At 52.3% G+C, this 22,983-nt stretch overlaps 1 protein-coding gene across 1 annotated transcript in view; it reads right to left on the bottom strand.

Annotated features, from left to right (window-relative positions):
* Positions 1 to 1,538: 1,538 nt before the first annotated feature.
* ATP6V0D1 (ATPase H+ transporting V0 subunit d1) overlaps positions 1,539 to 22,983 on the bottom strand; it is an 80,167-nt gene continuing 58,722 nt past the window's right edge. The window contains exons 3-8 of the mRNA XM_084644414.1: positions 14,356 to 14,534; positions 12,006 to 12,085; positions 7,097 to 7,174; positions 5,714 to 5,890; positions 4,323 to 4,400; positions 1,539 to 3,725 (exon numbers count right to left, since the gene is read on the bottom strand). Coding sequence (XP_084500540.1) covers positions 3,564 to 3,725; positions 4,323 to 4,400; positions 5,714 to 5,890; positions 7,097 to 7,174; positions 12,006 to 12,085; positions 14,356 to 14,534 — 754 coding nt within the window. The 3' untranslated portion in view covers positions 1,539 to 3,563. The remainder of the gene's footprint in view (positions 3,726 to 4,322; positions 4,401 to 5,713; positions 5,891 to 7,096; positions 7,175 to 12,005; positions 12,086 to 14,355; positions 14,535 to 22,983) is intronic.

The following is a 22,983-nucleotide window of genomic DNA, read 5'->3' as shown; positions in this document are numbered from 1 at the left end:
GATGTGAATGCTCCTCGCCAGGTGACAGCATAGCAGCAGCCAGCGCATGCAGTGTGGCGGAAGGAGCAGCGAGGGCAGCCCTAGCCCAGAGGACCCCACAGAATCAGCAGGACATGGTGCTACACCAGAGTAGAGTGAGGAAGGGAGTGATGGGCTTGTGGCTGATGTGCTGGCCCAGGCCGCAGGAGCTCCACCCCCAAGTGCCAGTCTCCCTGCGTGGCCACAGCCCGGGACTAGGCCATTACTGACATGGGAAACATCATGGGCATTGCTGATTGACCAACAGCTGCTGCAAGATTCCTGCAGTGGGACAGGTTGGTGACAGGAGATAGGCAGGCTGGTGGGAACGGCTAGGGCCTAGGAGGAACATGTTTGAGAGTTAGACCATCAGAGGAGTGAAGTTCTGGAATAGCCTTCTAAGGGAAGCAGTGGAAGCAAAAGACCTATCTGGCTTCAAGATTAAACTCAATACGTTTATAGAGGAGATGGTATGATGGGATAACATGGTATTGGCAATTAACTCATCTTTAAATATACATGGTCAATAGGCCCAATGGCCTGTTAGATGGGGTGGGATCTGAGTCACTACAGAGAATTCTTTCCTGGATAGCTGACTGGTGAACCTTGCCCACATGCTCAGGGTTCAGCTGATCACCATATTTGGGGTCGGGAAGGAATTTTCCTCCAGGGCAGATTGCAAGAGGCCCTGGGGGTTTTTCGCCTTCCTCTGCAGCATGGGGCTCGGGTCACTTGCTGGAGGATTCTCTGCTCCTTGAAGTCTTTAAACCACGATTTGAGGACTTCATAGCTCAGACATAGGTGAGAGGTTTATCGCAAAAGTGGGTGGGTGAGATTCTGTGGCCTGCGTTGTGCAGGAGGTCAGACTAGATGATCATAATGGTCCCTTCTGACCTTAGTATCTTTAGTCTAAGTCACTCACCTGTGACATGGGGATAATCCTGCCTGTGGCCCTAGGCGTCAGATCTGTGCAGGCAGCACCGACTCTGCAGGTGCCATGGGGTAACAGCAGCAGCTGCACCATGCTTACCTACCCTCGGATGGCTCCAAACACCAATTCAGACCCTGGTGAAGCTGAAGGCTTCAACCAAGCTCCCCCCAGCCTGTGCCCATCCCCCAGGATCCCTGGGCCCACAGGACGGTTTGGCCTACCCCCCACCTACAGCCACAGCCCATGCATCAGCGAAAGCAGCTGCCTGGCCTGGGGGCCTGTGGAGATGCTCGCCCAGCCAGCACGAGCACGGGAGGCAGCTGCGGCCCCATACACGCAGGCCTGCACCACCCTAGCAGCACTGACCATGCCCAAGGATTGCCGGGGCTGTGATGGCCCCACAGTGAGCTGACATGTGGCTCAAAGCCCAGTTCAAGCCCCCAGGGGGAAAGCAGGGGCTCAGTGACATGCTGCAGGCCCTGAGTGCTGGCCTTGCCCCGGCCATCCCAGCACAGGGCCGCCCGTCTCACCGCTGCAGACGGGCAGGGCTCCTGGAGCTGCAGGCGAGAAACCAGTCAAGGCAGCGGGGTGCTTTAGGCAGATATTTATTGTCACAGGGGGAGGGGAGCCAGGACAGCAAACCACTCTGCAGAGAGTGACGGAGCAGGGCGGCCAGGCTGTTCTTACCAGTCTCCTACACATGCTTGTAGGAGCAGCACAAAGTTTGCTTCATGGCAGCAGAGAATAGACAGCCTTCTAATGCCAGCTTGGAGCTCGACAGCTAAGCAGCTGGGCCAGGCCCTGGACAGGAACCACGACCGCCCCCCGCCTGCTGAGCGCCCTGCTTTGGGGACAGTGCAATTCCAGCAACCTTCATCTGCGAGGGGATCTCATCTGCAACCTTCATCTGTAAGCCAAGGAAAGAGACGCAGTGGAACCTGACTCCAGGTCCCAGCAGAGCAGGGCCTGGGCTGCAGAGACTGAAAAGAAGGGTGCTCTGGGGCCAGGAAGGTGGAGTTCAGCACAGGCCAAGGGAGCTCTGAGCAGAGAGCAAGTGGGTGGGTGGGTGGGAGGCAGCTAAGGGCACCAGACGTCACCCTCTCTCCCTCCATGTGCAGAGCAGCAGCGACCCCAAGCCAGCAGCAGGGAAGGTAGGAGAAGCTCAAAGTCCATGCTCCTCAGGTCTCCCATGCCCTGTCTCAATTTCCATTAACGGGCTGCAAAGACCATGTCGCTGAAGGCAGGTGTGCTCTTCAAGCCAGCCTGCCTGCGCAGGGCAATTACAGGCCGAGGCAGTTACCCCGTGTTCATGCCAGACACCCAGCAGGGGTAGGATGGGGTTTGGCAGCTTCCCATAAACCCCTGGCCCAGAAAGAGCAACAGGTCACTTCAGTGGCCTTCTGGATCCCTTTGAATGACCATCTTACCGCCTGGGGAAACCGAGCCAGCAGCCACTCACCTGCCCCCAGAATCTGGGAATGAGCTTGCAGTTATGGGGACACGTGCTCCTATCCATGGAGCAGAAGGGTGTGGGGCCTGCTCACTGCACACCTGGACATGCTCGCAGATGGCCTGTCACTGCAGTTTGTAAAGGAAGCAGTGGGCTCCTCCTGGGATACAGGCAGCCAGCCTGGCAGGACAGCCAGCTCAGAGCCCACAGGAATGGGCAGAGGCCAGGGGCTCCCAGAAGGAGAGTAGCAGCTAGTGGGGCCAGGTGAGCAATGCAGAGGGGACCCTGAGGTAGCCATGGGGGTTGGACAGGCTGGCTAGCACCTGCACTCAGCAGTAGGCACGTACTGTCCCCACAGCCACTGCAGGGCCAGCCTCGCTCGAGACCTGTTCCCAGGTTGAGGGCAGGTTAGCAAGAATCTTTCAGGGGCAAAGGCATTTGCTCGCTGGGTCCCCCCTTCAGTGACTGGCCTGCCTCAGCACCAGCAGGTCCACAGGAAGAAAGTGCAGCCTGGCGACGGGGGAGGGGGGGGAAGGACGGGGTCACTGCGTGCTGCTCAGAGCCCTGCAATAGCCAGCAGGAACCTCTGCCTCTGCTCTCCGGACAAGGGCTGCTCGGTTTTCTGCCCTCGGAGGATTCAGACACAAGATGATGCAGGAATTACACAGCAACATCTGCCGCACGAAGGGAGGCAAGAGAAACACGCTCACAGGAAGCCTCTGGGGGACAACACTTTACCGGAGCTAGACTGCTCGAGTCTTAGCCTTGGTAAAGGGGACATTTAAACTCCGGCAACACACATCTAATGAGTCACTCTAGAGCAAGGAGTTAATTGCTGAGAGATGCCAGTTCCCTCAGAGATCAGCGCTGGCTCGCTCAGCGTACGCACACACAGCGGATCAGTACAGTGACACAGGTACAATGATAATACAGGGACTGGAGCCCTCCTGCTACATCGCCTCCCAGGGCCCACTGGACCCACACAGCACACACAACTCACGCAAACAATGGCCGCTCCGGAACAACAGACTGTCCAGTTTCCATCAGTGCCAGAGAGGAGCCATCCCCGGAGCTAGGACAGCGCCCATTCAGAATGTACTGGGGGGGGCGGGGGGATGGGCAGTTCCACTGGGCGCCACCCGGCAGCAGGAGGGCCGAGGGCGGTTAGAAGATGGGGATGTAGTTGTCAATCTTGGTGCGGTGCCGCTGCGCAATGCACTCGGCAATCCACACGATGTTGCGACACTCCTGCTCCTTTAGCTTGACAAAGGCGTAGAAAACCCCGAAGTGGAACTGGTTGAGGAAAGCCAGCTTGTTCAGCTTCACCTTCGAAAGCAAAGGGCATGGGTCAGTGCCCTGCAGCACTGCCTCCCCCCTCAGAAACCTCCATTCCCAGCCCCCCAGCAAAGCCACCCAGAGCTCTGGAGAATGGGGCTCCTGGGTATTTGCTGGGAGGGTGAATGGCCCCAGCCAGAGTGGAGCTCCTGTTGCAACCAGCAGTGCAGGCTCAGTGGCTACGCGGAGTCCATAGGAAAAGCCTATCCTTGGGCACCAGGAGCCATTGCTGCCAGGGCAGGGGGTGGTGTGTGGGGAGGAGAACAGGGACATACCCACCAGGTTTGGGTTGCCACTGTCTTTCCAGGAAAGCCCCAAGAGCCCTTTGCAAGCTTCATTGGTGATCCCTAGACTCTACAGTGAATCATCTGGCAGGGAGTAAGGGAGTGGGAAGAAAAGCAGGGCTCCCCACAGCTGCCAAGCCAGGCCTAGAAAGCTGGGGCAGGTGGCATGACACAGAACATCTGAGCCAGTCCCCCCGCCCACCCATGTGACTAACTCTGCTGCTGGACATCCCTTTGCAGACGCACTGGAGACTTCCACTGAGCAGCAGCTCCTAAGGCTCACCACAGAGGGTCCTTCCCTCACCTCATGCTCGAAGAAACGGTCCTCCAGGGTTTTGTCTCCAGGGTTGCTGCCGGCTCCTTCAAACAGCAGTTTGTATTCCTATGGCAAGAGGAAGGGGCCAAGGAATGCATCAAAGCAAGAACCCAGCACAGCATCAGCATCATCCCTCCCGGTCCTGCTGGAGCAGCAGGCTTCCTGCAGAGTGCTTATCCATCAGCCAGCCCTCCTGGCCGGTGGGGGGTTGTCAGCCTCTTTCCCACCCTGCAGAAAGGAGCGAAGTGCCAGCTCCAGACAGAAACCCTTTCATCCCGGGCAATTTCTCACAGCAGCCTTCACCACAGACGGCAAGAAACCACGATCAGAAGTGAAGCAGACTCTCGTCCCTCTGCCAGGCTGCCAGCAGCAGGGCATTGGGCTGGCTCCTGGAGGAAGGACAGGATTCTCTGCAGCAAGCACTGATGATTTACCACCCACTTATATTATTTAGATATAGGGCACCTAATCTGGAGTGAGTGTGTCCACACAGGCTTGTGCTGAAACTACAGGTGTCAATGACAGCAGATTTGGAACCTGGTGTAGACAAGTGTAAATATGAAACTGATTTCATTGCTCTGGTTCCAACAGGAATTAATTCAGGACAGGTCTCTGGCCTGTGTTATGCAGGAGGTCAGATTAGATGAACCCAGTGGTCCCTTCTGGCATTGGAGTCTATGAATAAACCAGGGCTACTCTGTGTGGGCACTCACTGGTTTAAACCCGGCTCCTGGAGAGTTTACAGGTACAAGCTAACTCAGGCAACAGGTAAACCAGGGCAGTGTGTGTTGAGACAAGCCCTGGGCACAGATCCCTGCCATGGTGTATCACTCTAGGGGAGACGGGTCTCTCCATCCCCGGCTCTCAACAAGTTTCATGCCATCTGAGCAGGTCCCTGGCAGGTTTCCAGGTCCTCGCCCTACAGCATTCTAACGCTAGGGTCCAATTGTACGGCAGGGGGTCCCTTCAGCCACCACCTCCACTGCTCCGTGACACCAGCCAGGTCTGGGAGAACAGCCTTGCAGCGCCTCTTGGCACGGATGGAGACATGGGGGCTCAGAACTAGGTCTGAATGCCCCCATGCAGCAGATGACTCAGGCTCTTCAGCAGGGGCAAAAAAATAAACAGCACCTTGTATCCCACCCTGCAACCAGCACGGCACCGAGTGACGCCGGAGGGAGCCCGGTCCAGGCCTCTCTCAGCCAAAGGAAGCGTTGCTGTGACAAGAGCCCCTGCCAGACGAACCCTGAAACGCACCAGGGGTATCCCGCCCCCATCCTCCTCCGTGGCTGTTGTGCCACAAACTCGCTGATCAATCTGCAGAGAGCAGTCCAACCTGGTCCACAGTCAGCTCCTGTGACCCCCCCGAGGGTACTTACAGGGTAGTAGTCCGCTACTGTTTTGACTTGCTCGTAGTCATCTGCTCTGGCTAGCTGGGCCAGCCCCTCAGGATAGAGCTTTCCGCAGTGAGGGAACAGCTTAGCTCGGTCTTCTTTGGAGAGCTCCGTGCCAAACGAGTTAATGGTGATGATGAAGGCTCTCCTGTCAGCTTCAAACTGAGAGAAAGACAAGTCGCATTAGGCAGTGCTGTGCCCGTCCCCCTTGGGTAAAGCGCAAACCTTCAGCTGCCAGTTGGCAAATCCAGCGCTCAAGCTGCAGGCTGACGAATGGAGCAAGGCCAGGACAGTGATAAAGAGAAATCTGGCTTCGTTAGGGCACGCGAGAGCGCTGGAGAGGGCACAAACCAGCCACACCTCTGCCACCCTCAGCAGGGCCAGGCTACCACAGCCTATGGCACAAGCCCGGCACACGTGGCCAAAGCCCCCATGCAGCTGCCGTTTGCGGGGCAGAATGCCAGGTGCAGAGGAGAGTCACCGTTCCTACTGGGCAACATGGCTTCGAAGCCGGGCTGATGAGCACTCAGTAACTGACGGATGGTCTGAAAACCTGGGGAACACATCTCGACTAATCGGTTTGGTCTCTGTGCTAGCAAATGAACTGCTTGTCCCACCTACTGCCCTCGGGCGCTCGTGTGCCGCATGCAATCACTGCCCCAGGGTTGATTTTCTAAAGCCAGGCACAGATTTGTGCAGCCTGTCTGCAGAATCACTGGTCAGATTCATGCATCTTCTGGCTCCTCGGCACTAGTGTGCAATAATCATAGGGTACAAGGCTGAACTGGTGGAGACAGCCTTGCAAGATGCCCAGCGTTGCACTCCAGTGCTAGTTCGCAATGGAGACAAGGTGCGTGAAAGCTCAGCCACAGGAGGTGTCCACCAGTCCCTTTGGCTGAGGGGCGGAGTGCACCCAAGGACAGGTATGCGCTGGGCCACTTGAGCAGAGACCCGTGGAAGGAATACTCATGGGCTTGGCTGCCAGGAATGGGGAAAGCCACATACCAGCCCTTGCCCTTCCAGCTGCTTCATAACTTACTCTGTCCCCGGCATCATATGTGGGCTCCTCTCCGAGCCAAAACGCGCCATCTCCCAAGTCTTTCACATTTCTGGCTGAGGGCGAAGTGGGAAGGTGTTTGTGGGGCCTGCTGTGATGACATCACCTGCTTCCCAGTGCGGGCAACAGCTTCTCCTGGCTCCCCAACCAAGCAAGCTAGCCACATGCACGGAGGTGCAAAGGAGTTTTAGAAACCAACTTATCTGCAGTCAATGGGCAGCTCTGATCTGCTCTGGCTGAGCAGCGCACAGTGCGATTATGGTTACATTATACTGTGCAGAACGTGCAAGGGTGTCCCGTCTGCAGCCTACCTCCAGGATTGGACACATGGCGTCTGCAGTTGTGCCTCCCAGGATCTTGCAGAACTTGTAGAAGGATTCCAGGTATGCCTGAGCAGAAAGCCAAGCAGACGAAAGGATGAGTGACACTTATCTACAGCCCACATGATCCCCAAGCACTTCTGAACGTGTTAAATGGCCTCAAGACATGAGCCCAGTAGGACCTCTGCATCCTGGCACACGTCTCACTACTACTCATCTGGTACGTCCCCATTAAGTTCCACCCACTCCAATGACCACGCTTCCATGGACGTGGAGGGAGGCTAAAGAGAAGAAAGGCTGCCGCTTGATTTCAGAAGTGGCTCGGCAGCCTGGCAGCATGGGCCCCACTTGCATTGCCAGAGGTTCTGAGTTCAAATCCAAGGGGAGCCCTGACAGCTGTGAATACATCTATGGCTCCTCTAATTGCCTCCTTCCTGTCTTCCAGTCTATGAACCAAACAAACAGGCAATGACACAGGGTATGGTGGAGTTCCTCGTGTGGGGTGACTCTCGCTGGTCTCCCCAGCTAGCCAGTAATAGGCTGCCCGAATTTGTGCTAACACACGTCATAGTTCATAGCGTAGCACTTCCAGGTCAGAAGGCACTTCCTGCTGAAGGTCCTGTGCCTCCCACGGGCCAGGCTGTCTGATATGATACAAGAGATGTAAAGCTACACCTGCCTTAGGACTGCAACACCAACCACCTGCAGGACCAGTGATGTAAACTCCTGGACTGTCTTATCCAGCTCCGCTGCACTACACAGGGTCACTACTAAGAAGTCCCCACTGAGGGCCTCATGGCCACAGGAAAACCAAAGAAACCGCAACCTCATTGTTGTAGCTGAGAATCACTCTGGCCTGATCTATGCGCAGACTGTAGGCTCATTGGTTCTGTGCAGTGCCATCTATGTTTGGGCTGCTAAGAGAAAATGCAAGACACCCTCACCTCACCCTTTGTATCAAAACAAGCTCCCCGCACCCCTCTCCCCAAGGGAGCCGTGGAGGGGGGTGGGGGGAAGATGGTGTGTCCTTGTGGAATGCCAGCTGGAGAGATTAATGTGCCTCTGGGGTTAGACACATGTTGGGATACCAGGCTGTCGCTTCAGACTCCAGTGAGAGACCAGAGAAGTGCTCTTAAAGTAAAACTTTTCCTAGGAAGATGCTGTCTCACAGGGAGTCACCTCGCTGCACATTCACAACTGGAACGTGCCAGGAAACCTCAGCAGGGAGGGCGCGAGAAAGGTACACCAGTGGGAGGCCGTGGGGAGTGCTGCCCTGCACAGCTGCTGCTCTGGGCAAATGTGTCCCTCATTTCCACAAGGGCTTTCAACCGAGAAGTCAAGAATGCGACATGCCCCAGAATGGGGTGCTCTCGCTTGGGCCCCAGGGTGACGGCATCTGCCCAACACTCATTGCCTTCAGCTCTGCCTTTCACCACACTCGGGCCAGGACTCCCATGGCAGCCCCAGATCTCACGCAGAGCTCTCTGACCATCTCCCTGAGCGCGCTCGCTCCCTGCTCCATGTTTGGCCTCAGCCTGGAAGCACACCTGGGGAGAAAAGTTGAGGAAAATCCTTCCTGCTACTGAGTTACACGAGCCGGACAAACTTGCGGCATTTTAGAGCTTTCTGCTAGCCAGTGCAGTAGAGCTACTGGGCAACCCCCAGCCCTTGCCCGCTCAGGGGCCAGAGCAAGCAGCCAGCCCCCTCCCAAGGGTCTCAAGGGGCTCCATCCTGCGTGCACATACAGCAAGAGACGGTCCCCGTGCTGAGGAGTGTTCCCTCCAATATTAGGGCAGCCACAAGAGGGAAGAACACGAGCAATGTCTGTAAAATCCTCAGAATGTCCTATAAAGGAATTAAATACAAATCAAACGCCTCATCTTAAAATAAAATAAAATACAAAAAAAATCACCCTACAGGAGCTGGGTACGATTAGTCAAAAACAAAAGCTAGAAAAATTTCTATACAAATGCAAGGAGTTTAAAAGCAAAATAAGAAGACGTAGAACGTTTGACAGTTGACTGAGGTCCTTGACATCCCTGGCATTAGGGAAACCTGGTGGCACAATAAACATCTATTAAAACAGCCACTGTTTCAGAGAACCGAAGGGTGGCAAGGGTGCCCATGTTTAAGCAGTTCATGGGCTGAGGGAACTAGGGGGATTCCAAAAAGGATGGAGCTCCGCTGTTCTCAGTGGTAGCAGACGACAGAACAAGGAGTCATGGTCTCAAGTTGCAGTGGGGGAGGTCTAGGTTGGATATTAGGAAACACTATTTCACTAGGAGGGTGGTGAAGCCATTCAATCTTACTCATTGCTTTCTGTCTCCTCGGCAGTTTTTGATCCGTGACCATACTTTGCCTCTCGCCCCGTGATAGAACAGAATAGAATTAACAGGAGGGTAAAATTTTCAAAAACATCTTAGAATAGACTATCAGGGTTGGAAGGGACCTCAGGAGGTCATCTAGTCCCACCTCCTGCTCAAAGCAGGACCAATCCCAACTAAATCATCCCAAGCAGGGCTTTGTCAAGCCGGGCCTTAAAAACCTCTAAGAATAGAGGTTTCATCACCACCCTAGGTAACCCATTCCAGGGCTTTACCACCCTCCTAGTGAAATAGTGTTTCCTGATATCCAACCTGGACCTCCCCCCACTGCAACTTGAGACCATTGCTCCTTGTTCTGTCATCTGCTACCACTGAGAACAGTCTAGATCCATCCTCTTTGGAACCCCCCCTTCAGGTAATTGAAGGATGCTATCAAATCCCCCCACCCCCCCATTCTTCTCTTCTGCAGACTAAATAACTCCAGTTCCCTCAGCCTCTCCTCGTAAGTCATGTGCCCCAGCCCCCTAATCATTTTCATTGCCTTCTGCTGGACTCTTCCAATTTGTCCACATCCTTTCTATAGTGGGAGGCCCAAAACTGGATGCAATACTCCAGAGGTGGCCTCACCAGCGCCGAATAGAGGGGAATAATCACTTCCCTCGATCTGCTGGCAATGCTCCTATTAATGCAGCCCAATATGCCATTAGCCTTCTTGGCAACAAGGGCACACTGCTGACTCATATCCAGCTTCTCGTCCACTGTAACCCCTAAGTCTTTTCTGCAGAACCAGAGGGGTTCAGAAAAGAGCACGGAGAAGGACCAGGGTACATGCAGAGATGTGTGTGTTTTTACACAAATACACTGCCCTAAGCTGTTTGCTTACATCAGGCACATACACACGTGTCCACATTTGCTCAGTTTAGCAGGTTTTCCCCTAACTAGCCTCCATGCTGAAACTGGCCTTCACTACCATCCATCAGAAGCAGAGGTCACACCCCAGCTGTAGTGAAAACAAGGAAGACAGATATAATCTGTATCCTGCCCTTTACCCAGACACTCAAGATGGAGTGACAGCCTCATGGCAGCAATCACTGTTACAAACACAGGACTTGGTTTTCATATTAATGAGACGTTCCTGATCGTGCTGGCTAGAACCAGACCATACGAGTAGGAGCTGCAGTTAGCTCCCCACACACAGCTCTGCTGGTGCCCCTCAATCCTGATCCACCACGCACACAGCTTTCCCTCTCTGGGCTCCCCCACACAGCTCTGCCGGTGCCCCTCAGTGCAGACCCACAGCCCCCACAGCCATTCCCTCTCTGGGCTCCCCCACACAGCTCTGCCGGTGCCCCTCAGTGCAGACCCACAGCCCCCACAGACATTCCCTCTCTGGGCTCCCCCACACAGCTCTGCCAGTGCCCCTCAATGCGGACCCACAGCCCCCACAGCCATTCCCTCTGGGCTCCCCCCCCCCACAGCTCTGCCGGTGCCCCTCAATGCGGACCCACAGCCCCCACAGCCATTCCCTCTCTGGGCTCCCCCACACAGCTCTGCCGGTGCCCCTCAATGCAGACCCACAGCCATTCCCTCTCTGGGCTCCCCCACACAGCTCTGCCGGTGCCCCTCAATGCAGACCCACAGCCCCCACAGCCATTCCCTCTCTGGGCTCCCCAAACACAGCTCTGCCGGTGCCCCTCAATGCGGACCCACAGCCATTCCCTCTCTGGGCTCCCCCACACAGCTCTGCCGGTGCCCTTCAATCCACACCTGCAGCCCCCATGCCTATTCCAGCCCTCCACGAGGGAAGCTTATTCAGAGTAAAGACATCTTTGCCCTCCAAGGAGGGGGATTCTGGGTTCAAAGTTACATGCCATCTCCTTATTCCTCTAAGCTGCTGCGTTGCTGGGGTATCCATTGTTCCAACAACTTGGCTGGGGCTCTGAAGCCCTTCACTTTTTAAGAAAGCACGTTACTGGTCCATGATCTCGGAATCAGGCCCGAGGGAGCAGTCTCTCCACGTTGGCAAGGTCAAGCCTCCACTTCACATGGATTCTGTGGCCACCTCTGTCAGCCAAGGAGCAGCCCTCTGCCAGAGCCTGCACAACTCATGCAAGGTTATTCAGAGAGGGGCAAGGTCAAAGGATACTTTAAAGGACACCCTCGCTGCCAGCCGGCTGACACGGTAGCAGAGATTGGAACTAGCAAGCTGGATATAATAGCATTGTGTGAACCAGCCTCCAGACCCCCCAGCCCGGAACACTGCTTCATTCCACCCTGGACACAGACCCTGTTCTCGGTCACTTTTTAACTGCATTATTGCTCCCTGGGGGAGATTCTTCTAGCCGGCTTTATAATACACAGTGAACACATTAACAACTGCCTCCTTACCCAGCCTGGAAAAGCTGTCTTTGGAAATAGCCAGCCAGGATAGGGCTCCATGAGCGCTCCCCCTGTGTGGTGGGAAACCACCAGGCAGACAGCAATGCCCCACCCCCTCACAGCACGAGTCACTGATGTGTGTTACTCCAGGAAGCTATTTCATTAGCTCCTTCCCTCCCCGAGAGGGCCACATTTACCTTATACAGCGTGTTTCGGATGATTTCGATGTTCATTTCATCAAGGTCCTGCTCGGATATGCAATCCTGGAAGAAGGCAGCTGAAAGAGACACAGAAAGCCATGAGCCACATTGCAGGGTGCTCCTGCTGCTTGAGTTGTACACTGTGCTCCTCGGAGAGGGAGTGGAGTGTAAGACCTTGGCACGTAGGAGACCAGGTTTCCAAAGGCTCAGCACCCAGCATGACCCTTACGGCTGGATGTTCAGAAGCGCTCGTCCTGGGGGCTGAGCTGGGAGTAATCAGGCCTGTATTCTGGTGCCTAGATGGGAGCCAAACTCTCCTGAAAAAGACTGGCCGTGACTTTTCTAGTCCCCGGGAGTTCTGGTGCCGCATAGCCAGTGAACCACCAGGCGTCCCACAGAGCTCTGCAGGACGGGGCAGGGTCTTAACCAGCAGTTTTATGGTGGTGACAATAGTGCCATTTAGAAATCTAATTTCCTAGAGTGCCTTGAGCTACAAGGCTATTAGGTCCCAGACTCGGGCGCAAGTCAGACTGCAGGACCCGTTAGCGGCTTGTTTGTTAGGCAGCACTACAGTATTCCCCTGGACTGGGCCAGCATCAGACATGGTGGTGAACAAATGCTGAAGTAGACAAAAAGAAGGCATATGCAATCAAGTGGGGCAAGAGGGAAATCCATATGCCTGTAATAGTGATGGGACATTCATGAGGGCAGTGGATGTTAAGTTTTTAGGAAGGTAAAGAGTTGGATTAAAGACTCTGGCCTACAAGAATGTTCTACACCGCCTTATTTCTCAGCAAGAGATGGTCATTTTCATTCAGTATAAACCCTGGACACAGAGCCGAGAGATGGACACACTGCACAGCTGGTCAGACTTTTTTAAACAATGCATTTCAGCCTTGGGAATTGGACATCCCACATACGACGCTTTGCAGTACCTTCCGTTACACTTGAGGTCGCTATTTGCATTAAGGGTCCTGGTTTTCATTCTGCTTCCATCTTGCTGCCCCTTTTATGCTAGGGCTCCCTTTCTGGTTTCCCATGCTGTGTTCCATGCTCAGGGAATGCATGTAAATGCTTTGGCTTTGCTGCAGGTGACCCTTCCCTATCTGAACACTCAATATATGGGAGCAAGAGCTGTCGCTAATGGTTCAGTTTTTGTTCAATTTCTTGGCTCCTTGTCTAATGAGTCATTTTCCCATCGACTATTTCTCTGCCTCATTGTCCCAGGCCGTGTTTGTGGGAAGCACTTTCTTTCCCAGCTAAGAAAATCTAGGCGGCTACCAACTGTACCATCAGGACTCAGTCTGTTGGGGAACTGGATCCTTTCTGGAGCAGCTAGAAGAACTGCTCATGGATCACCCCGTTGATTATGTTCCATTAACTCTGTTTGCCAACACTAGCCCAGGAGGCCTGTGTGCCCAGACAGCCACAGTGCACAGTGGAAGCGTTCGCTCATCTCCTCCCAGACTGGTCCACTGCTGGCCTTAGGTCTTGTCTCTCTTACTGGGATAAGGTACCATTGGGACGAGTTTCAAGTACTTGTTTCACAGTGGGACATACACAAGTCTGGCTCTGCAGACCACAGCAATTACCAACATTTAACAAAGTTAGTGGCATCTCCCACTTCGAGTTACTTTTCCCCTCTACAGTTATGTCTCACTGCTGGCCATTCTTCCAGCCAAGCCGTGATGCATAACAGTAACGCTTCTGCTAGAGTCCACCTTCTACAGGTGGTTAGAAGGTAAGTCAGTTTGCCAACCTGAACTCCTGGTTTACAGCACTCATGATTTATGGAGCGACTGCTTGTATTTACTGCCTCTGTCGGTACAAGTAAAGGCAGAGAGCAATGGAAGTGGTAGCTATTGGGAAAGATGCCCATAGAAAACTGCCCAGCATACCAACCAAACTGCTCAGTGTTCCAGTGGGAATAGTAAATCTATGCTACAAACTTGCTAAATTAAGTAAAATTACCTCACTCCCTCAGAGGGATTTTAGATTATTTACTAAACTGCCCTGCATTACCTGTGTCAGTCAAGACAACTAGTGTTAAAAGAAGGTTACATTTCTTAACACGCCTCAACCTTCTACCTTCAGGTTTCTGCATAAGACCATTTGTACAGCAGCTGATGGGGAACTAAGGAGGTCGCTATATGATCATTGAGTTGTAGCTGCACAAGATAGTTCAAGTAACACATACAAGGCAGAAAAACCCGCCAGGCCTGTCTGGGTGGTTAGAACAGTTTGTAGTCCCAGATTCAGAAACACGGGTTTGTGCCCATCCTCGTGCATGAATGGGCAGACCGGTTCCAAGCCCAGCTGAAAGGCACTTTGAATAAACGCTGCTCACCCAGGGGCGTGTCCACCAAGATTGCGTTGTAGAGCTCCGCAGGGGTCTGAGCAATGTTCACAGCTTCCATTTGCTCAAAGCTTCCTAGAGGATGGCACTTGGGCACCAGCTCCGCGATGGAGCGCTGGTGCAGCGTTCCAGTGATCAGCAGGATGACGTTATCGATCATGTAGCTGTAACTAGGAGGAACAGGAGAGGGGAACGTGTTACTGATACGGACATGAGGGCGGTAGGGTGGGTGCATGTGTTGGCCCACTGAAGATACATCACAGTCACTGCTGGCTCTTCAGTCCACCTGAAGGCTCTCTAGCAAGTTGCCAGGTGCACCCAGCTCCTCCAGGGAGCAGAGGAGCCTCCTTTCCAACACTCACAGGTCTACCTGCCTGGGGGAGAGGAACCAAGCTTACGCCCAACTTTAAACCACTCCAGCTAGACCCCTGCCAACCACACATCTCTTCCTGCCACTCCCCTCCCTCTCCCAAGCCACTGGGACCCCCTCATATCACATGCCCCAGTGAAGACTCCTCCGTTTGTGGCTGTACAAAGCATTGCCTCAGCAAGGCCAGTAGGAGCCAGGGGAACTGATGGGGATGAGGATGACAGGTCTTTATCCCTCTGGCTGAGCTCAGCTGCTGCATCTGGGAAAGCACTGTACAGGCGCAGTGGGGAGACTGCAGCGTTCCTGCAGCCCTGTGCCAAGTCTGGCCCCTGTACCTTGTGAGCACATACGCTGGGCAGCCTTATTAAAAACCCAGTAAGAGGAAAACTGCAGGTTATTAATCACCATCACCTTGCAGCCTTTAGCTCCAGACTGGAGGTTTCCAGAAGACCTGCTCTAGCTCCACCGGAATTTGTGGGTTTGATGGAGAAATCACTGGGTGTGGGTCTGTGGCTGCATTATTGCAGGAGCTCAGACTGCATGATCCAAAAGGGCTTTTCGGTCCTTAACCCACGAATCATTTACACTGCAGCAGAGGCCAGAGGCCATACCCCAACAGGGGCTGCCTTGCGCTAGGCACTGTACACACAGATTTTAGCTTGAAAGACAAGACAGGCTGGAGGGGCGGAAGCTGCAGCAATCAGGAAGCAAGGTCAAGGCTTCGAGAGATGCTTTGACTGACTGCCTATACAGAAGGAGACGTGAGATTTAGACACTGCTTGGATGCTGGGCTAGAGGGCGGGAAAAGGCCAGAATGTGGCTTGGTGCTGCCCAGCATGACAGAGGCAGGGAGGGGGAAGGGCTTTGGGGAAGAGCTGCAGCTCAGCTGTGGCCATGTTGCATTTCAGCTGAGAGCTGGAAATACACAAGGAAGACAGGCTGAAATTTCAGTTTGAGGGAGACATGTGCAAAGTAGAGGCCGATTGAGAGACGGCAGGAGTCTATCAGCAAACCTTGCTCAGAGACACCCAGGGAGAGTAAGGGAGACGAGGAGGGTGCCAAGCATGGTGCCCTGATGGACCTCAGCGAGCACAGAGGATGACGAGGTCCTGAAGGAGCAATCTGTGAGGTCGGAGGAGAACAGGGACAGGATGGAGCCAAAGGCCGAGGGATCACAAGACTGGGATGGGCATGGTGGAGAGTCTCCAAGGAAGCTGGTAGGTCTAGGAGGAGGAGTACAAGTTTTTGACCGGAAAGAAGCCATCAGAGCCCTTGGCGAGAGCTGTTTTGGGGAAGCAGAGAGGGCAAAAGGCGAAGGGGAGTGGGGCTGTACTGGACTCCTGAGAGCGGGTGTAGGAGGCAAGCTGAGCGCGTCCAGAGGTAAGTGGAGAATGGCAATGGAGGCCCAGCCTGGCAGGGAGCAGGGGTCCAGGGCGTTCTCTGGATGGCCGGAGAGTAAATTATTGAGGGGAAGGGACTTGAGGGGAGGGCAGAGATGGGGTTTGAGAAACCAAGCAGGAAGGACATGGCCTGGCTCTGCTCGAGCACTTAGTTCAGCCTGGCTAGGAGAGGCTGGGTGAGTTTTTCAAGGCCTGCTGAAGCTGGGGGCTGCCGTGTCTCAGGGAATAAGCAGAAAGCAAGATCAAGCACCATACCAGGTGGGGTGGGTAACTACCCCTCCAATTGCCCTCCACTTCCCCGCGTGCTTCTGCCTCTGCCTTCCCCTTATGACAAAGGACTTTGACAAAGGACGTTAAGATTTGGTTCACTTTACCAAGACTGCATGTTGGCACAACTGCATGACTTTATTAACAGTCTCCCAGCTCAAAGGCAACCCCTCCCCTGCCTCCACAGCACCCTAGACCAGAGCCCCCTCCCCACTGTGGAGATTAGAACATGGTCAAGGCCACCTGAAGGGAAGCCCCCTACCCCCAACTTGTTTGTAACAGAAGAGCAGCAGACAGAGCTGTAACCCAGGAGCGCGATTAGCACTGGATGAGAGGCCATAAGCCACATCTCAGTGAAACACACAGACCAAGCCCTGGCTGAAGCATGCACTGCTAGGACCAGCACCATGCAGGGGCTCGACGGCAGCAGTTTCCAGGCTATACTGTTTACAAACAAATGCAACTTAAGCCAAGACTGCACGCCATGATTTTCAGGAAAAGCCCTGACAGGTTGTCACGTGCCCATCTGTAACGCCCCTACTCTGCAAAGGCTGCATTAGGGCATCACCTACGCACAGCAAGGCAAAGCACGCTGAACCTCGCAAGGCATGAGATCCATTCAGCCAGAAGCCTCCTGAGCTTAACCTGCAACTAGGAACAGGCAGGGGAAAGGAAGATAGAGCGCTCTGATGTTGCCAGCACAAGCACCTACCAATTACGTGCTGAACGGCTCCTGACCTGCCCTAGCTCACCTCAAGTCCTGCTGTCATCATGACAAGGGCAGCCTGCAAGGAGTTAGACCCAAGCCATCCACAGACATGGGAACGGTAAGGTAACACTTCTACAGCTACTTGTGAACACAGAAACGGCTCCAGAACCACGCTCTCTGATCCAGCTTTGCTAGAAACAAACTGAGGTTGTGTTCGACACCGACAAGCACCGGGCAATGCAGAGCTGGGCTGATGGGCCATCTTTCACACTCACACACATGCTCTGCTGGGGGAGGAGCATAAGTGTGAAAGCACACACCTACACTACTTCCCACTCTCGATTTCAAGGGTCCTGTCACCTGCTCCAGTTTCCTGCACCACTCTCCGACGACAGAAATTCATCGCACGACGTTGTACACCAAATCGAGCGCCTCAGACTCACAAGTCTGCCTATTACTACTGGTCCCCAGGCAGACTTCACCTGGGACCAGCTTCGTATGTACACAATGTGCATGCACAGGTCCCAGGCTATGTGCACAGAGCCATAGGTGTGCATGACACGTCACCGGGAGAGAGAGGAGAAAGGTTCCAGGCTGAAGTGCTTATAATCTACGCCCAATACAACAGGACACAGGGCAAGCCCAGGAGATAAGAAGCCGGCTCACGCAAACAAGGCAATGCTCAATATCCGACAGTTCCCATTCACGGCTAGAATACTAGTGCGGATATCAATCCCCTAGGGCGAAACCGGTGCAACAGGAAAAGGAACTGGCCTTTTGTTTGTCTGCAGCTCTCCCGGAGGAGCACATAAACCCAGATATGAGAAGACACGTGCTGTAGAGGACCTAACGTAACGGTCCGGAAAAGGCCAACCGTCCAGCAGCAGCTCGAGTACACGCCTTAGCAATAGCATTGGCTAAATATGAGCTGCAGTTCCACTCTCTAGCAAGCCCGGGCTGTGTTTATGCCAGCTCTCTCTCGCTCGTTCCAGATAAAACAAACTGGAGGCTGAGATCTTCATGTTTCCTGTTCCAGGTGACCATCGAAGTTCTGACTAAACAAGAGAATTAAGCCAGAACACACTGACCGAGTTTGGGATGCAGTCAGAAAAGCCCCCCCCAGCCATGCCTGGATGCACCTGCTTTCCGGTGCAGCGGCCTTCTTGTATGCCAGTTACAGCACGGGCAGCGAACCAGCAGTACCTCCTTCGCCTCTGCTACGGTCTCTTCCACCAGCCCTACGGGGTTTGGTTGGTTTGATTTATTACAGAGTAGCAGTGATCCCCCAAATGCCCATCGAACATGGTGTGCCTGTTTATGCACCTCACCTCCCTCCCCACAACTTCCTCGGGGCCTTGAGTGCTTCAGCACCTGCATACGTGTCATTCTTAGGTCGTGCTCAAATCACCTCTTTGGAACAAGAGGCTTTCCAGCAGGCAACGCCACTAATCTGGTGAGAGCCAGGCACAGGTATAACCAGATTGTCCAAGGTTACAGAATTCCGCAGCGGCTTCACAGAGCTAATCAGTGCTCACACCTCCACGCCTAGAAAGGTGCCACCGGAGGATAATCACTTCCCCTGTTTTATTATGTGAAGAACAATGGGAGCAGCATGTTAGTCATATGGGACTGCTCCTTACAGCACTCCCTTTAACAAGTCAGGTTATGCTGCACCTCTTAAGAGGAACAACAGTTCAGGAACATCAAGGTTCTCAACCAGCAAGGATAATACAGGGGCTTGGAGGGAAGACACCCAATCTTCCCACTTGTGCTGGGAAGTGGGCCACTGGGTTGAGGGATTCCCCAAGAACTGTGACGTGAACCAGGAAAGCCACCGCAGAAGAGGGGGAGGTGGTGACATCTGTTAAGATAGAAAATCGCCCCCAGAGAAATGGTAACAGGCACCAGGAGTTAATTAGGGAGCGTAAAGACTAGTGTAAACAACAAGGAAGCTGTATTGAGGGCTAGCAAAAGAGGTTTAGGGAGACCTAAATAAGAACAGGCAAGCAGCAAGAAACGGGAGAGATTACATTAGACAACAGCTAAACTCTGATGTCACCCTGTAGCGTATTTGGCAATGGTAAATCTGTACAGGGGATAAGGTTGTGGCGGGGGACTGAAGAACAGGAATCAGGACCTGACAGAAACTCTTCACTTAAATCGCTTCCCTTTCTGAAGTCAGGATCAAACCCTCGCCGAGGGCATAATGAGGTTTCCAGTGGCACAGAACAGGAATCTGCCTGCAGCTGTGAAAGCAGTTGTCAACAGAGCTAGGAGCTTGGCCAGAGGCACAAAGTTCTGGATATAGAGTCACTGGCACATCCAGAGGAATACACCCCTGTATCTTGCAGCACATAAGATGCCAGCTGTAGATCATCTGCATCCACAGACCTGTAATTAGTCTCTGAACTCAGAAATATTTTCTTGGCGGTCCTTGAGAACAGGTCAGATGTCTAAGATGGAAATTCTCAGACACCAACGTTAGCAGAACAAGAAAAGGGCCAAAACAGCATAAACCATGGAGATTCACAACAACTGGAAGAGCTCTTTCCAGATCCTGCACTTGACATGAGGGAGACCCTTGTTCTTGAAAGAGAGTCTCTTGTTCAGCCCAGCAAACCCTCCCCTCCCACCCTCTCCAGCCCCCAGAGTTGTGTGTGTGTGGAGAGAGGAAGCTATGATGCAAGAGGACAGCATATCTGATAGCAAACCACCCAGAGCCTGCTAATGTTTTTGTACAGTAATGTAGGACAAGTCCCTGAGTCACCTTGAATTATACAAAAGATACCAATTAAATTCAGCCCACAAGCGAAAGGTCAATGATGAGATGTTACACACTGAATAATTCAAACAATTCAGGCTCATGGCGCCATGGCACTGTTTCTCTTGCAGGACAGCAGGACCTTTATCACTGTGGCTGGTGTTAACATGAATCCCTTAACACAGGTGCTCGGTGGAAGCCATAGGTTCTGACATTTGTACTTACGGGTTTCAATGCTGCTGCAGTGACATGCGGTTGAAAAGGTGCAGCACCCTAGACATGCTAATGGTTACATACAGTAAACCTGGAGTCCTGGCATGAACTGAAGCATGCATGTCACTGCATGTCAGAGTTCCCTCAGCTTGGTCATCATGCATATACAGCGGCTTTTGCCCAAAAACTAAGATGAGCAGAACCTTGCTCCTACAGCCATAAAAACCACAGACCTCTGCCTCCGCCCTTCAGATTTCCCACTGCTGGGCCTTTTATCCTTTGTTGCCGTGGCCATTGGAGAGCTGCACAATCACATAGTGTGTACATTTCAGTAATGCATTGAGATGGGTTTTCACCCTTCAGTTACTGATACAGTCGACCAACCCTAACGCCCATCCTGGGAAACTTTTGAACTAGATGAGGTTTTTTTACCCTTTTCTAAATGGTTTGGCATGCACTGGGAGGAAACTGAACATGAAACCCTAAGGAATTTAGGAGTGTCACATGGTCTCTGACGCTCCCAGCCAGACTTTGAAGCCAGCTATTCGTTCTCCAGCCTTCTTTGCCCCATAACTTTAGAAAAGCGGCAAAGTTGGGAAGGAGAGCAAGAATAAAGTCCAGAGGACCTGTTGCAGACTTACCAGGGGTGACGAATTTGATGGGGATGACTAGGTAGGACTAGGACCTAACTTAACCCCCTTCTAGGTCTATAGCAGATTTTGCAAACTAAGAAATCTGCAAGGAGCAGATGTATGCCTGAGGGCAAGAATCAATGTATAAGAACAGCCACACTGGGTCAGACCAATGGTCCCGCTAGCCCAGTATCCTGTCTTCTGACAGTGGCCAATGCCACATGCTTCAAGGAGAATGAACAGAACAGGGCAATTTATCTAGTGATCCATCCTGTCATCTAGTCCAAGGATCTGGCAGTCAAAGGTACACCCAGAGCATGGGTTTGCATCCTTGACCATCCTGGCTAATAGCCTGAACTTATCTAATTCTTTTTTGAACCCCATTATACGTTTGGCCTTGACAACATTCCCTAGCAATGAGTTCCCCAGGTTGTCTGTGCACCATGTGAAGTACTTCTTCCTTATGTATGTTTTAAACCTGCTGCCTGTTAATTTCATTGGCTGACCCCTGGTTCTTTTATTACAAGGGGTAAACACCACTTCCTTATTCACTTTCTCCACAACATTCATGATTTATCGACGTCTATCATATCCCCCCTTGGTCATCTCTTTTCCAAGCTGACAAGTCCCTGTCTTTTTTTAATCTCGCATCATATGGAAGCTGTTCCATACCCTTAATCATTTTTGTCATCCTTCTCTGTACTTTTTCCAGTTCTAGTATACCTTTTTTGACATGGGATGACCAGAACTACACCTAGAATTCAAGGTGTGGATGTACCATGGATTTATACAGAGACATTATGACATTTTCTGTCTCATTATCTATCCCTTTCCTAATGGTTCCCAACATGGATAGCTTCTTTTTGGCTGCCGCTGCACACTGAGTAGATGTTTTTAGAGAACTATCCACAATAACTCCAGGATCTTTCTTGAGTTGTAACAGCTAATTTAGATCCCATCATTTTGTATGTGTAGTTGGGATTGTTTTCCAATATGTGTAACTTTGCATTTACCAACACTGAATTTCATCTGCCATTTCCTTGCCCAGTCACCTAGTTTTGTCAGATCCCTCTGTAACTCTTCGCAGTCTGCTTTGGACTTGCCTATCTTGAGTAGTTTTCTACCATCTGCAAACGTTGCCACTTCAATGTTTACCCCTTTTTCCAGATCATTTATGAAGATGTTGAACAGTACTGCTCCCAGTACAGGTCCATCGGGGACCCCGCTTTTTACCTCTCTCCATTCTGAGAACTGACCATTTATTCCTACTCCTTTCTTCTTATCTTTTAACCAGTTTCTGATCCATGAGAGGACCTTCCCTCTTATCACGACTGCTTACTTTGCTTAAGAGCTTTTGGTGAGAGACCTTGTCAAAGGCTTTCTGAAAGTCCGAGTATACTATATCCACTGGATCACCCTTGTCCACATGTTTGTTGACCCCCTCAAAGAACTCTAATAGATTAGCGAGGCATGATTTCCATCTACAAAAGCCATGTTGACTCTTCTCCAATATATTGTGTTCATCTACATGATTGAGAATTCTGTTCTTTACTATTGTTTCAACTAATTTTCCTGGTACTGAAGTTAGGCTTACTGGCCTGTAATTGCCAGGATCACCTCTGGAGGCTTTCTAAAAAATTGGTATCGTGTTTACTATCTGACAGTCAACTGGTAGAGAGGCTGATTTAAGTAACAGGTTACATACCACAGTTAGTGGTTCTGCGATGTCATATCCGAGTTCCTTCAGAACTCTTGGGTGAATACCATCTGGCAGTCCTGGTGACTTATTACTGTTAAATTTATCAATTTGTACCAAGACCTCCTCTACTGACACCTCAATCTGGGACAGTACCTCACCTAGAAAAAACGGCTCAGGTGTGGGCATCTCCGTCACTTCCTCCGCAGCGAAGACAGAAGCAGAGAATTAATTTAGCTTCTTTGCAATGGTCTTGTCTTTGAGGGCTCCTTTAGCACCTTGATCATCCAGTGGCCCCAATGATTTTTTGGCAGACTGCCTGCTTCCCATGTACTCAACTTTTTTTTGCCGTTACTTTGTGTCTTTTGCTAGTTGCTCTTCAAATTCTTTTTTGGCCTGCCTAATTGTACTTTTGCACTTGATTTACCAGAGTTTATGCTCCTGTTTTCCTCAATAGGATTTGATGCCCAGTTTTTAAAAGGATGCCTTTTTGCCTCTAACCACCTTTTACTCAGTCATTTAGTCATGATGGCATATTTTTATTTGGGATATACATTTAATTTAAGCCTCT

This window comes from Lepidochelys olivacea, assembly GCF_965140295.1.
Source record: "Lepidochelys olivacea isolate rLepOli2 genome assembly, chromosome: 12".
NCBI classification, from domain to species: Eukaryota; Metazoa; Chordata; order Testudines; family Cheloniidae; genus Lepidochelys; species Lepidochelys olivacea.
This window is presented reverse-complemented; position numbering and strand designations above follow the sequence as displayed.